This window comes from Colossoma macropomum, unplaced genomic scaffold (assembly GCF_904425465.1).
Source record: "Colossoma macropomum unplaced genomic scaffold, Colossoma_macropomum, whole genome shotgun sequence".
NCBI lineage: Eukaryota > Metazoa > Chordata > Actinopteri > Characiformes > Serrasalmidae > Colossoma > Colossoma macropomum.
In genome coordinates, this window is record NW_023494789.1 from 22,846,946 (window position 1) to 22,861,615 (window position 14,670).

The following is a 14,670-nucleotide window of genomic DNA, read 5'->3' on the forward strand; positions in this document are numbered from 1 at the left end:
AGAGAGACAGAGAGAAAATCAGTAAAGAAAGAAAAGAAAGAAAGAATGAGAGAGAAGGATGCCAGAAAGGAAAAATAGAAAGAAACAAAGAAAAGAAAGAAAGAAAAGAGAGAGACAGGGAGAAAGAGGGAGAGAGAGTTAGAGAGAGAGTTAGAGAGAGAGAGAGAGAGAGAGAGAGAGAGAGAGAGAGAGAGAGATAGAGGGAGAGAGAATCCTACGCTCACCTTTTTCTGAGCAGCGTCCTTCTTTGTTTTTTCCTCGTGTTTTTTCTTTTTCTTTTCTTCCATCAAACGGTTCTCTCTCTGAGATGATTAGCTCCCTCAGCTGAAACACAAACACAAGAAAAGCAGATTAATACTTCATGGGATGTTTCCGTTTGCTCAGCTTCACAACTGTGGAGAGGAGAAGAAGAAGAAACAGAAAAAAAGAAAAAAAAACAGAAAAAAAAACAGAACAGAACACCTGCAGACTGATTTCGCTCAAGGACACGGCAGCTTTACTCTCCACACTGCATCCCTTATCACCCAAACTTTCTCAGAGGAGCGTCACACAAACCCAGAGCACCACTGGCCTTTAATTCAAGCCTGTATTTCTATGGGCTGAGCATTAGTGACTGATTCTGAAGGTAATCAAAGACACAGGACAGTTCAGTGGAGCATAAACTGAGCGTCTAACCTACAAACTACAGCTGCACAATTAACAGCAAATCATTTAAAACTGTGATTTAAGCTCCACACAATCAGAGAGCGGCTGTGATTAGTGCTGCCTGCAGAACGTCCACTGAATCACAATCGAGCGCTTCAGTGCTGAGCCGATCCTCTTGTTAAGTACAATGTCAAACTTGTAGTTTGGGTGCTATATAGAACCCTTTCCACAAGGGTTATGCTACGTTCTGGCTGAGGCATTTCTTAAAAAAAAAAAAAGAAAGTGTACCGGACTGATGACCTGAAAAAACTGAAAACTAAATATGTACCAGTCAGGTTTTATCAGATTACTGAAGTTAGGCTAACATGACCAGATTTCTAAACTGAAAACTGGGAACGTTTCCAGTTCAGCGGGCAATGTCTCATTGAAATATCCAACGTTTTATCTACGAAATAAAAAAGGGGGCAGTTCCAGTTTCGTGTATTTTGGCCATGATAACTGCAGTACTGTAATAAACTATAATTAAGGCCGAATGATAAAACTGGCTACTAACTAAGTAACTTTGTAAACCATGTCAGTAAATCATACAGTAGCTACCAGTGAGAGTGAAGCTGGTCAACTGGAACACTCAATAAAGAAAATGGGCAGCATACATAAGAATAAATTACAGTAGTTCTATAAAAGATTCACATTTCTTGCCTCCCCCCCCCCACAAGATTTGTCACTAAGTAAAAAGGGCCTCAAAAGTCACTAAGTCTAGCGGTGCAGGCAGGGATGAGGCAGAGATACATTTACCACAAAGGCCTCAGTGGTTGCATAAGCCCATAATTCTTATTAATCTAATCTAATTAAATATTTTGGCAGTAAAAAGAGACCCGTGGTTACAGAAAAAAAGCCCTGTGGCTGTAGCCCAACATTCAGACCCTAAACTTACCCCAGGGCAGTTCCAGCTCTGGATAGACAGAGACGCTGCTATCAGCTTATGCTATATGCCATATATGGAGGCTAAAAAAGTGACGCAGTTTAAAAATGATGCACTATTTGTAGATCGCATGGCAGCTACATTCAAGTAGACTGTATCTATATACAAATTACAAAGCCTACCTGTTTGGGGTCTGGCTACTGGGCTATGAGCTTCACTCACCATGGTAGCTACTGTATGATTTTCTGACTCGGTAAACAAAGTTACTTACCAAATTTTATCAGACGGCTTTCGCTATAGTTTATTACAGTACAGCAGTTATCATGCTTGAAATAGAAGAAACCAGGGACCATCCCTCTTTTTATTTCATAGGTAAAAACATTGGATATTTTAAAGATATATTGATAAGATATAATGAACTCAGGAAATCTGGTCACCTGATCAGACAAGGGCTGACAAAGACAGAGCTAGGGCAAAGTTAGCATTATATATCACGAGAATAAGGCCAGCTATCTTCGCCTTAGTGAAGGTAGCTGATAGGCTAGCTGTTCAGTAAGTGCTGCTGCACACTGACAGAGACTTTTTCCTGTACAAATCAGTGTGCATGCTGCAGTTGCCCTGTTTTAGCTTGTAATGTGACTGGTGTGGGAGATTTAAAAGGAAATTCCACCAATCTTCAAAAATTCCCCCATAACTCAGTTTTAAGATGTAAACAGAGTAATTCAGAGTGGCTTGACGTGAAATGACTGATTGTAGAGACTCATTTTTCTTTACAGTGGTGGTGATAGGAACCAGGGGTTGCCATGACAACAACATATAGACATTTTATTTACTATCCAAAACCACCAGTGACCCTTCACGTGTTTTATATAGAATTTTGATGGTAAAATAGTGGAAAATCTGAAATAATAAGTTTTCTTTGGAGACAATTTTACCTCACAGCACCCTGCATGTAGAATCTGAGTCTCTACAATCAACCATTTCACACCAAGCCACTCTGAATGACTGTTTACATCTCAACTGCTGAATTTTTAAAAAAATGGTGAAATCCCCCTTTAACTGAAAAGAAACTAGTACAGAATAAAAAATAAATAAATAGAAAAGCACATCTGCACGCGACTGCGGCTCAGAGCCAATATCACACAGCTTCATCATAGCACAAAAATAATGTCCGCCGCACTGTATTAGCACGCTGTTACAGAAAAAGTGTCAATCAAGCAGACAGACAGACGGACTGCGAGACTACAAAAGCAGAGCCCTCTGGGACGGCACTGGCAGACAGCCAATGCCAATTAGCCGTCCTGATTTACCCTCTCACTCCACCTCCTTCTGTAATCCTATTGGTCGGCACGCTTACCCCCCCTGCTCAGCTACCCAATCAGACTGGGGCAGGATGACGACGAGCGCTGGCGGCTCAGGCTCTTCCTGGCTGGAGTCCAGAGAAAAGAGCGAGGGAGGAAAGCGAAGGGGAAAGCGACGGTGTTGAATTTACCTCTGTGCATGCGTGCGCTCTGTGGGGGAGGACACTGAACGCAATTTAAAAATACACACGGCACCCTTTCAGTGTCAGAAGTTTCCACACGCTGAACCTGCTACTGCTCATACAGCGCAGACATGGAAACAAACAAATAAACAAAATAAATAAATAAACAAAGCAGCACCAGAGCAAAACACATGAGGGGCCAAATTACAGTAACGTCCTATACTTTAGTTCTGAGTTAAGGTCTGGCAAACTTGCGCTTAATAAAAGAAAAAAATGAACAGACGATAGAGGAGGTGCTTTATGTTTTTTGTTTTCTTTTCAAATAAAGGCAGAATAATCCTTGTATTTTTAAATTGTTAATGGAAACACTGCGGCCAACTACAGACTAACATCTGCAGGTTTCCATTTCCCAAAGAAACTGATTCATCTAATTTATAACGGACCAACTAATCAATTAATCGAAGCTTTAATGGACCATATAGTTAATTAATCAAAGTCACAATGGGCCAACTCTAAGGAATGATGGACCAACTAACTGACAAAAGTCATCAAAAACATCTAATCGATTAACCGAACTCTTAACCATCCATCTAATTGATTAACTGAAGTCACAACAAACCAACTAAATCAATTAATCGAAGTTGAAATGAACCATCTAATCGATTGACTGAAGTCACAAGGACCAAATAATTGTTTAATTGAAGTTGCAACAGACCATCTAATTGATTAATCAAAGCCTTATCTGTCCACCTAACTGATTAATTGAAGTCACAGCAGACCAACTATCATTCAATCGAAGTTGTAACAGACCAACGAATTGATTAATCAAAGCCTTAACTGTCCACCTAATTGATTAATTGAAGTCACAACTAATTGTTCAATGGAAGTTGCAGCGGAGCATCTAATTGATTAATCAAATTCATAACAGACCACCTAATCAATTAATCAAAGCCACAACAGACCACCTAATTGATTAATTGAAGTCACAATGGACCAACTAATCGATTATGAAAAGTTATTTGTTACAGTCCTAGACAAAATGGTTAAAAATACACTTTGCCACAAGCTTATAAACGATTTATTAATGTACTAATATTTTGAACACATCCCTAAACAGCACTTGCCAGCACATCAGCACAGAAACATATTCTTATTTATTATTATTATTACCACTTTCTGTATGTTAAATTATTCCAAATTCCAATCTAACTGCCGTATTTACATTTCAGCATTAAAAAGTGCCGAGACCAGAGCTGGTTTAACAGTGACGGTAGGTAACTGATGGTGGTATTCAGCCGTGTAAACGTTGCCATGGTGACAGTCACTATGATCCTAAGGAGTGTTTTGAACACAGGCAAATGTTTCACAGCACATCTAACGTGCGTTTTAGTTTCAGTTTGTGTTTTGTTGCAGATGAGCAACTACTATAACTGAAAATACTGAAATATATTGGCATAAATATCATAGATAATGCACTGATAATTGCTAGCTTTTTCGGTTGGGACACCAGCAGATTCAAACTCACAACATTCTGATGACAAAAGACGAAACCGTAAACAGTTTTATCACATGTCTAATATGTTAATGTATATGTAGAATAAACCTGAGATTCTGATTTTTAAGCAAAAATCTAACATTTTCTTTAGAACATACTGAACAATTCTTACTTTAAACCTGATTCATTCCATTCAGTCTCCTGCAGAACTTTTCCCAACAAAAAACAAAAACACGGTCACGCTCAGGTCAAGTCATTTGAAGAGAGAGAACACAATAGAGGAATGCAGTCATCAGCACTTTCTGAAAAAAACGAGGGATAAAGAGAAAGAAAAAAGGGGGAAAAAGACAGCAATACAGCAGGAGATAGAAAGAGAGAGCCTCTGCACTGAAACCACGCAGAGAAAATCAGAGTGAGTTTGCCAAATATCAAGTTTCCCTTTACTGCAAAATTGTACAAACAAAATTCAGGCCTCATGATCAGTGCTACTGGTTTTATCTATGCTAACGTACTTTAGTCCATGTTTATACAGTGTCAGAAACCCCATAATCAAGTCTATTAGAGATACTGAAAATGGACTCATCACATGGTGCAGTGTGTGATGGCAGTGTAATGATCTGCCTCAAAACGTTCAGCAGATTTCGACTTTATGCAAACAAGTCACCCTTAGCCAATCAGGTAAGAGCAGACAAACATAGCAACGTGTCAACCATAACTTTCTGTGACAGTAGAGAGAGAGAGAGATGTAGTTTCTCTGCTACGACAGCTTTATATAATAATAAATAATAATAATGAAAATATCTGTTTTCATACAGACGATTTGTAGAAAGGATGTTCAATTGGATTTAGATTATATGGTTGGAGTGTGAAGGCAAATTTTAAACAATATGGAGCTCGTGGGTTACTTGCTAAGGTAGCAAGCCTGCTGGTGAGATTGAGCAAGCTAGCTTTTTAGCTTATGTGGACGACTGAAAACTATAAACGGCAAAGTCGGTACAGCAAACAGCTTATCAGGTTGTTTACTGCCCCGAATATGTTCAGATATGGTTCCTTCATTTCTGTAAAGCCACAGTGTTCTAGAATGGCGGAATGCAGTGAAGTAAAGTTCAAGGGGGCGCATCCAGTTAGCACCATGATACATAGCGTACATACTTTTCAGCTTGCCTTGTAGATCCAAAGCAAAACTAAAGCAGCAAACTTCACACCAAGCATGTCTCCGATGATTGATTACCTTTGGAGGTGGGGTTGGGGGTGGGGGTTGGGGGTGGTGGTTGAGGGTTGGGGTTGGTTCCAGGGTCTGGATTGGTTAGATTTTTCGCAGAACTATCACTTAAACCTATGCAAATTTGAAAAGCGTCCCCTACACCCTGACATACAGAGAAGGGCTGTAGTTTAGCTTAGCTTTACTGAAGCACAATGCTAGTTAGCAGAGAAAAGGAAGGAAGCCAGAACACCACAGCCTGAAAGAGTGTGTGTGTGTGTGTGTGTGTGTATGTATGTATGTGTGTGTGTGTGTGTGTGTGTATGTGTGTGTGTGTGTGTGTGGACAGTGCTGGCACAGGTCCAGTCCTGAGGAGGCCGCGAGGCGAACAGAGCACAGAGCATTGGCCAGACCGTCTCTCGCAGGCCAGGCAAACCGCGGCCCTTAACGTTTCCTGCAGCGGAGCATTAGCAGCCCACAGATACCCACATAACCGCAGAGTTTACCCAGCATTCCCCACAAAAGGGTAGGCAGCACGGATGTGCATTGCTGCCCGATTTGCAGACTAGAACACATTACTTTTGCCGGCACCACCCGATCTGCACCACTCACGTGTACTGGAGCATGTGAGCGGAGTGGAGCGGCAGACATATCTGCTCCTCACTCAAAGCGGTTCTGTAATCACCGCTCCAGATCCGCTCCGGGTTTTCTAATATCCTCTCCGTGCTCACACACTAGAGAAACCCCGCTCCACTTCTACTCCACAAGGTCTACTCTTATGATAGTTCTTTTATGAACGTATGGACAACACACTACACACTTTATTCCATTAGTCAATAATTTCCGTTCATTTTCTGTGATCAAACAAAAAACTAGAACATTAAACATTCTGTGCTACCCACTTGTGCTAAGCACTTTCTAAAATGAAACAGTAGACGCTATATCGCCCCCTACACTTCCTGTAGTGTATTACAGTCTGTCAGTTTAAAAACTGTGACCCATTTTACCAAACACACTGTCCCTGAACCCCCTCTAATCCTGTATAGTACTGTAGCTATTGTATTCACAACAGGCACAGTGAAATATTCTTCAAATAATTCAGATTTTTTGTAAATATTGGTCCTTGAAAATTACAGGTAAAATCTGGAACACGACAGAAAAACAGTTCCTCAAGGTTTACTCCATCATCCTGAAGCCTGTGGTCACAGCTACCACGGAAACCACACACACACACACACACACACACACACACACACACAGCAGCGACGGAAGCTGCTCACAACACCCAACACAAAAGAGGAAAAGCAGCTTCATGTTTGGAGGCCTTGGATGCATCAACAAAAGCTTATAATACTGAGCAAAAAGGGAATCTATCCATTTACAAGACTCGTTTCCACTTGCAGAGCTCTGTAACAGGCTGATATAACCAAGTAATTGCGCTGTAATCCCTGATGGCTAAAACATAGCACTGATGGCTGACACATGAGCTGTATTTGGGCTTCCTTGCGTATTAATGAAGTCGTGCCATTGGCTCACTCAGTGTGCACTGAGATTCTGTTCACTCGGCGCAAATAAAACATCAACTGACCTTCACTGTTGTTTATTTATTTATTTCCATTCCAGGTTGACTATCCACTACGCTGGGCAGTGTTAGGGTTTTCAGGCACCGTAACTCATGAGGAGAGACTGTAACTTTGAAACTGGGTGCCACTTAACAATTTTTAAGCCAAATCACCCCCTACACTTCCTGTAATGTACTACAGTCTGTCAGAACGACTGTGCGGATCAAAACTATGAATATAGTCACTATCAACATTGCACACACTGAGCAGCACTAAATCCAGTTAAACGGGACTAATTCTGCTCTCTCAATGAAACATGCAGCTGGTCGGTGTTGATGATATGCAGAAAAGCTTCTTGCAGCATCAGGAAAAAAAGGTTCTGTCGTGGTGAATTTTAGTCTGCAAAGATACAAACAATGTAAATGTAGCCTCAAAGATCCAAAAATGTAGCTTAAGTAAGTTTTAAAGGTACAATGCATTCAGTATCCCAGAACAAAGCTGCATGGGGAAAATTGTTTAAATAAAAATTAAATTCTGGAGGTTTTGCATCATTAGGAAACCTATTAGGATCAGGCTGACAGCGGTGAAGAGTTAAATCCAAATTTTAATTTTTGCTGGACTATTACTTTAAGTTAGTGTGTAGATCACCAATACTTGCCCATTTACCCCTGGGGTGGGGGTGTGGTTGGTGGGGGGGTGCTCAACTCAAGGACAATTCCCCAGACTCAGTCCAACACTTACATAGCCCCAGCACACACAGGCGAGCTGATTTCAGACTCTTACATCAGTGACTCTGATTCATCACCAAGCTAAACAGTTAACGATGAGCTAATAACGGAAACCCGTGTAGACGCTTAAAGGAAGGAAAGAGCTCATAAATTAGTCAGTTTCATTCAGCAGCCGAGTGGAACTGTTCCTATTCAAACTGAAACATTCTGAGTCTTAACACCTGCAGAACCGAGCAGAACCTGCAGGGCCTCTTTAATAAAGAAAGCTGCTCTGAATAGAAGTTGGTGCAGCTGCACTTTGGGCTAAACGATTAATCGCTTTTACATCAAAATTGCAATTTAAGAGCGTGAAATTTTTAAATCGCAAGAGCTGCAATTTTAATTATATCCTAAATTATGTACAGCTGTGGTGACAAGCCTGAAGAGAAGAAATTTAACATTGTAGCGCAGAGCTTGAGGTGCATCATATTCAACACTGAAGCGTCAAACCCATGCGTTGGTCTACCTGGACAATCCAAATATGGCAATAACGTGCATGTTTTGTTTAATTGTTTTTGTGCAGTCACAAAAAACCAACCAATGCACATTTTTAGCCCTGCTCACTCACGCTGAAGTTATGAGGAGTGTTTCAGCCCAGACTGTTTTTTGAATGAAGCGCAATACAGGACAGCCAGTCAGAACAGAGCTCATTTACATATATCAGCCTTAAAGGCACAGTAATAAAAACACCCTGTTTAATTAGGGATAAAGAGGGGCTGGAAAATAATCATGTAAAAATGAATGATTTTGATACACAACATACAACACAACTTATGATACAACACGACACAGCATGTATTCCTATTCACTGACCTTATTATAAAGCTGTGTTCGGCAGTCTGAACATTCCCCACAAGGGGGAGCTATTTTGTGCACATCATTGAATATAATAATATTTAGTTCAGTATTCCGAATTCCCATATAAGTGCTACTGAAAATCAGCACTATTGTAGTGGTGTTGCTCTTGTATCCAATTGAAGCAGAGATTTCCGCAGTAAACACTGCAGATCGTTATATTTAGCAATGACGAGTTCATGTTGGCTAAACGCAGCAAGATAAAATACAGGCAATAAAAATGACAAACAGAGCCTGAACATCCATATCCCTATGCAAGTTTGCCACAGTGTTATGTATTTTAAAAACCTTTCTTTCTATAATCTTAGAAAGGGTCTACATAGTGTTTAATTGTTCAGTTGAGCACAGACTACTCAATAAATGCATTTACATGCACTTAATAATCCGATACCTGCAGAGAATCAGATTTTGTCAGTAATCCGATCAACGCGTTTACATGCACTTGAGTAATCAGATAATGGGGAAACTCTGGGTCTAATCAGATTTCTGCTTTGCAACCAGCCAATAAACTCACACAAGAAGATGTGATGTAAACGTAACATAACACATAAACATCATACCACAGCTTCTTTTAAAAACATCGACCCACATTACCTGAAACTGTGAACATACATGACCTAGAAGATGAAAAACATTTAAATCCTTCATTTCGTCAATGTTCGTACTGCTGTCTGTTTTTGCTCATGCGCAGACTGAGAAATCCAACAGAAATCAGAGTAAGAGTTTACATGCACTGAGAAATCTGATTACTGAGCTAAAATCCAACCTCTTTATCAGATTTCTTAATCAGATTTCTAGACCTTACTCCGATCTAAGAAATCAGAGTGTGCTGTTTACACAACCATTTGAATAATCAGATAACTGCAGAAATCGAATTATGATCGGATTATTAAGTGCATGTAAACACACTGAATTTGTCATCAAACTAATATGGTGGTGACAGCCCCAATATTATTACACATAGTCTGTCATCCCCCCCCCCTACAGGCGCACCCCACCACAGGTTTATCACACATAGCATCTGAAGCTCAGTGAAACACAGTGTCCTACAATGTCCAGCTGCTTCGGAAATGTCAGAGATTAAAGCGATAGTCGAAAAATCTTTCTACATAACTTCCACAATAATATCCCAATAACAAAGTTCATCACAATGATGATAAAATACTGTCATATTGCCCACTTCCAGGCAAGCTGATTAAAATTAAATGAGTTCTCACCTCTGAAGCATCGTCATCTGCTTACCTGTCAATCATTGCTGATATCTGACTACTGGATCGATGCGGCTTAGAAACCAAACGTGCATTTGCTGTCAATGGGGGAAATCTGGTTTTGCACCAAACTACCACTTTAAACAAGCCACCCATCACACTCCCTCCTGTGGCTCCTCTAGAGGTGAGGAAATCTCTCTCTGGAAATGTACGAGTGTGAGTTTTGTGTCTATAGAGCCACTCAAGTGCAAAAATGGCACCACTGAATCACTTAACTTACTGACAGGAGCTTTTTTAGCCTTTTGACTGCGGCTGAATGACCTCAGTGTTCCCCCCAACCCCTGACCCCAGTGCCTGCTTTCACACTACAGCAGAGAGGGGCCCGGGGCAGTTGGACAACCGGGGCAGGAGGGGCAATTGTCCTCTCCAAGCTCCGTCCACAACTGTGTTCTTTCGTAGCTACTGTTTACAGAACGCTGTAAAAAACAATTCTATTCACCTAATCAGAAATTGCAGAATACGACTTAGTTTATATCATAATATCTACATTTAGAGGCAGTTATTCATTCAGCCTAATGAGAAACTGTAGAACAGACTCAGTTTATATTATAATACCTACATTTAGAGTCAGTTATTCATTCAACCTAATGAGAAACTATAGAACAGACTCAGTTAATATCACAATACCTACATTTAGAATCAGTTATTCATTCAACCTCATGAGAAACTGTAGAACAGACTCAGTTTAACAGGGTTTACATACTTACTTACTTACAACATTTGGCTGTTATTTCAACCTGCCCAGTTTCAATTAGATGTCCAGCAGTTTAAACTGGAAACTCAACGCTATGTAAAAACTTCAAACAAACATTAAGTGAGATTAAGTTATGCATTATGATTTAAAAAAAAGTGAGGTGCTGCCGTTTCCCATTATGCTGAACAGCTGACCTAGCAGACCACCAAAACTATCGCCATCAAATAACAGCCCAGACTTACATTTAGACCTCAACATCACTGAATGTGTTTGATTACTTCAGAAAATGATCAACCAACTTTTAAGACTGAACTTTGGAGGTGTGTCTGCAGATTCTTTGAGAAACTGAAAGTAAGTCTTCTGAAAAGAATGGAAGCTGTAATAGAGGTAAAGAGTGGATACAAACTGAACTTATATTTAACGTAATTTTCTGTTAAATATGTTTTCTGTTTCTGAAAAATGACTGAAAATTAAATAAATGAAGCTGGTCAAACTTTTGCACAGTGCTGTAGCTGCTAAGGCAGGTTTTGATGAATTCATGACATGAATTTGTTTTTTTTTTTTGCCTTATTATCATATTCACGCTGTCATATCCATCATATTCACGCTGTCATATCCTTTTGGTCTCAAAATAATTGTAACTTTCCATTTGCATTGTCTTCTACGTAGTTACTTATTGATAAGTCTTAGTGTCTGGAAATACAAAGCTTAATGTATGTGTTACTACAATATTATTGCAATCCAATAACAAAACATACGGATGCATATTCAAACACTGGGTTCTAATAGGCTGGGTGTCCCCAAACTTTTAACCGTCAGTGTATAATATAATATTCGGAAGGCTGACATTATGGCCTGTGTGCAGCTTGCATGTGTGCGGAGGCATTAGGCATTCTCCACCACGTCCCCATCCATTTAATCTCATTTCATCAGCCTCAATGGAGTGTGACGCACAGGAGCGAGAAAATAGATCGAAGGAGAGAAAATTACGCTCCGTGATTTAGACCGTGATGGAGATACCAAACAGCGTAAACCGAGCGCCCGAGGACACAACGCACCCCGAATGTGAAGAGAGATGACAGCTCAATCAGAAAGAGCAGCCAAATCGAGGCGTTTCAGAAGACAAATAACAAAACTCAGTGACGTTTCAATCCCGAAGACACGGACCTCCGCAAGGAAGCCCCCAGAGATACAGCAGGTTCGAGTCTGCAGACGACTTCAAAAGGAAATAGCTGCTCAATAAGCAAACATGAGGACACTTCCACTTAGGAAATGAACCAGCGAGGCAGATCTATGTGACTGTGCATAGCATTTCTTTCAAGCACTGCTGAAAGACCCTGAGGTTCTTTATGAATTGAGCTGAATTGAGCTGAATTGAGCTGAAAGAGCAATGCAGCGCTTCCAAATAGGCACTTAACCTTTAAATTTTAGGGTGAAAATACTTCAAAAGACAGAAAAGCCAGCAAGAAAGGACATTTAACTGACTCAAAAAGCCAAAGACTCCAATGATAAAGACATTCTTCAGCGAGTTGCTCATTTCAAGCTCATTTTTTTGCTGAAATTTCCAATCACCTGTCAAAAAAATGAAGAAAATCAGCAGTTGTTCAGTTAACATTTGGGTGCATTGCTCTTTTGCACCATTTAGGACAATATAAAGCAAATGGGTGACTAAACTGTACATTTATTTCATCCCCAGCTGCACAAAGTTGGGCAAATTACCTTCATAATGGACTGCATGGCTGTTTTAATTGACCTAATAAAGAGTCAAGCGCATTTACGTTATATTTGTTTACGGACCGAAAACTAGAGCAGAGATAATCTAATCTAATCTGCTTGGCCAATAATGAATTTGTCCCATGTAAACCCAACATCTAGGAAATAATAAACCAGTTGCGATAGCATCGAGGTTATATGGCTGATGGTGAATAAAGCAGCAAGAAACAGCAAGAAATGCACAAAAATAAGTCTTAATGTGCCAGAATGATAGAAATGTGCCTTATAACAGCTTCTAATCCACAACAGTAGTCATAATAATAGTAATAATCAGCTGTTTTGGACTCTTGGACTCTTAAACTCAGAGACTTTTATTACATCCTATTTGGCAACTACAGAGAAAACAATGCCTTATTCTTAAAATTACAGGACCTCCTGTGTTTCTGTGGGGCTTACAAGGTTGAAAACACACTTTTGCGCACAAAATAAGCCTTAAATCTGCAAAAAAACATGATCCAAAAATGATCCAAACACAGTGCTTAATCTCAGTTTGATCTACCATAATAATAAATAACACTTTTCTGTTCTGTCCTGGGCTTATAATCTTTAAAAAACTCTACGCTGCACTGAAAATAAGCCTTAAGTCTGCAATTTTTCACCGCCTAGAAGAAAAATGCCTCATTTTAGCTTGATATAATCTACAATAATAATAATAATAACAACCCCTCATTGCTGTTCTGGACCTCTGGAAATCTGCAAAAATTGCCCAGAAAACTATCCAAAACCGTGTCATGTGACCAGGCTATTATATAATTAGGGTTTAATTACAGCAGCCTTTCAGTTTCAGGCTGAATCAAAGCATGAAATAGCCAATGCAGCCAACACAGTATGTAATATTCACATAATAAGGCACGTGTTATGAGCCGGACTGGCCCTTGTGATGCATTTTGAGCTAGAAAAACAGAGGACAGAGTAGAAAAAAAGGGGTTTTAAAGAGGATTACATGGTCATTAGTCCAGCTTACCTTTGCAGTTCCACCTTAGGCTTTGGCAGCTTTTCAGACTTTTCAGACTGCATGGCTGAGAGAGGCAGAGAGCTTTCTGAAGCAGAAAAAGGCAAGTTTTCTTTCCAAAACAAAAATAATACTAAAATTAAAAAGGTACCCGTAAAATTGAGTGAAGATTAGAGTAGAAGACGTTCTAATCTAATCTAATCTAATCTGGCAGATCCAAGTGATGTACTAGTCCCATATAAAGACCAAAAAAACAAACAAACACTGAGCAGCTTCCACTTCAAGGCAAAACAATCCTGCACCCTGAAATCAGTGGAAAACTATAGTCATAATAGTTTTAAAATTTAATACTTGCATTTAAGAAAAAACAGCACGTTTTTACATCAGGGGAAAAAAAAAACAATGCAAAAAAAAAAAAATCAGAATTTTGTTCAAGTACACTGGCATATATTTAAGTTGGTCAGCTGTTACGTCACATCTGCGGTGCAAAATAAAAGACTAGTGGGCAGTAATTAAGCTCTTTAAGCCGAGTATGATGAATAAAGTGCAAAAAAGAAGCTTTAAAAAAAGACTAAAGAGATTCAGCTCGAGATAAAATCCAGAAATGCCATTCTGCTTAAAAAATAAAAAATAAAAAAATTAAAAGAAGCATCTACGTCGAAACATCCATGTGCGAAAATGCGGAGTGTCCCAAAAAAACATAAAAAGGCGTTCAGAGTAAACCCTCGCTGGCCTCGTCTGCAGCCATTTTGTTCCACTTGTCAGCGTTTGGTGCTCTTGTAAACCCAGCCGAGAGAAGGAGGGAGGGACCAAGCTCAAGCTGGCTTCTCATTCGCCAGCGTCTTGTTTAGAACTCTCCGTTCCACCTTAAATGGCGCTGCAGTTACATTCTGGGTGCCTGCCATTTAAGGTGGAACGGAAAGTTCCAAACAAGACGCTGGCGAATGGCAGCGACGTGAAAGGAGGGAGGGAGGGGGAAGGGGTCGTGTCTCATTTCGAACACACACACTCCTCAAGTCCTCTCTTAACTGTCTTATCAGCTCTTTTCGCTTT

General features: G+C 40.0%; 1 protein-coding gene across 2 annotated transcripts in view; it reads right to left on the reverse strand.

The window, feature by feature from the left end:
• The window catches only part of tnrc6c2 (trinucleotide repeat containing adaptor 6C2), a 65,294-nt gene extending 50,924 nt beyond the window's left edge, over positions 1–14,370 (reverse strand). For both annotated transcript variants that reach the window (XM_036570578.1, XM_036570579.1), the window contains exons 1-2: positions 13,630–14,370; positions 225–324 (exon numbers count right to left, since the gene is read on the reverse strand). In XM_036570578.1, the coding sequence (XP_036426471.1) occupies positions 225–287 (63 nt within the window). In that variant the 5' untranslated portion in view covers positions 288–324; positions 13,630–14,370. The remainder of the gene's footprint in view (positions 1–224; positions 325–13,629) is intronic.
• Between the last annotated feature and the right edge of the window lie 300 nt (positions 14,371–14,670).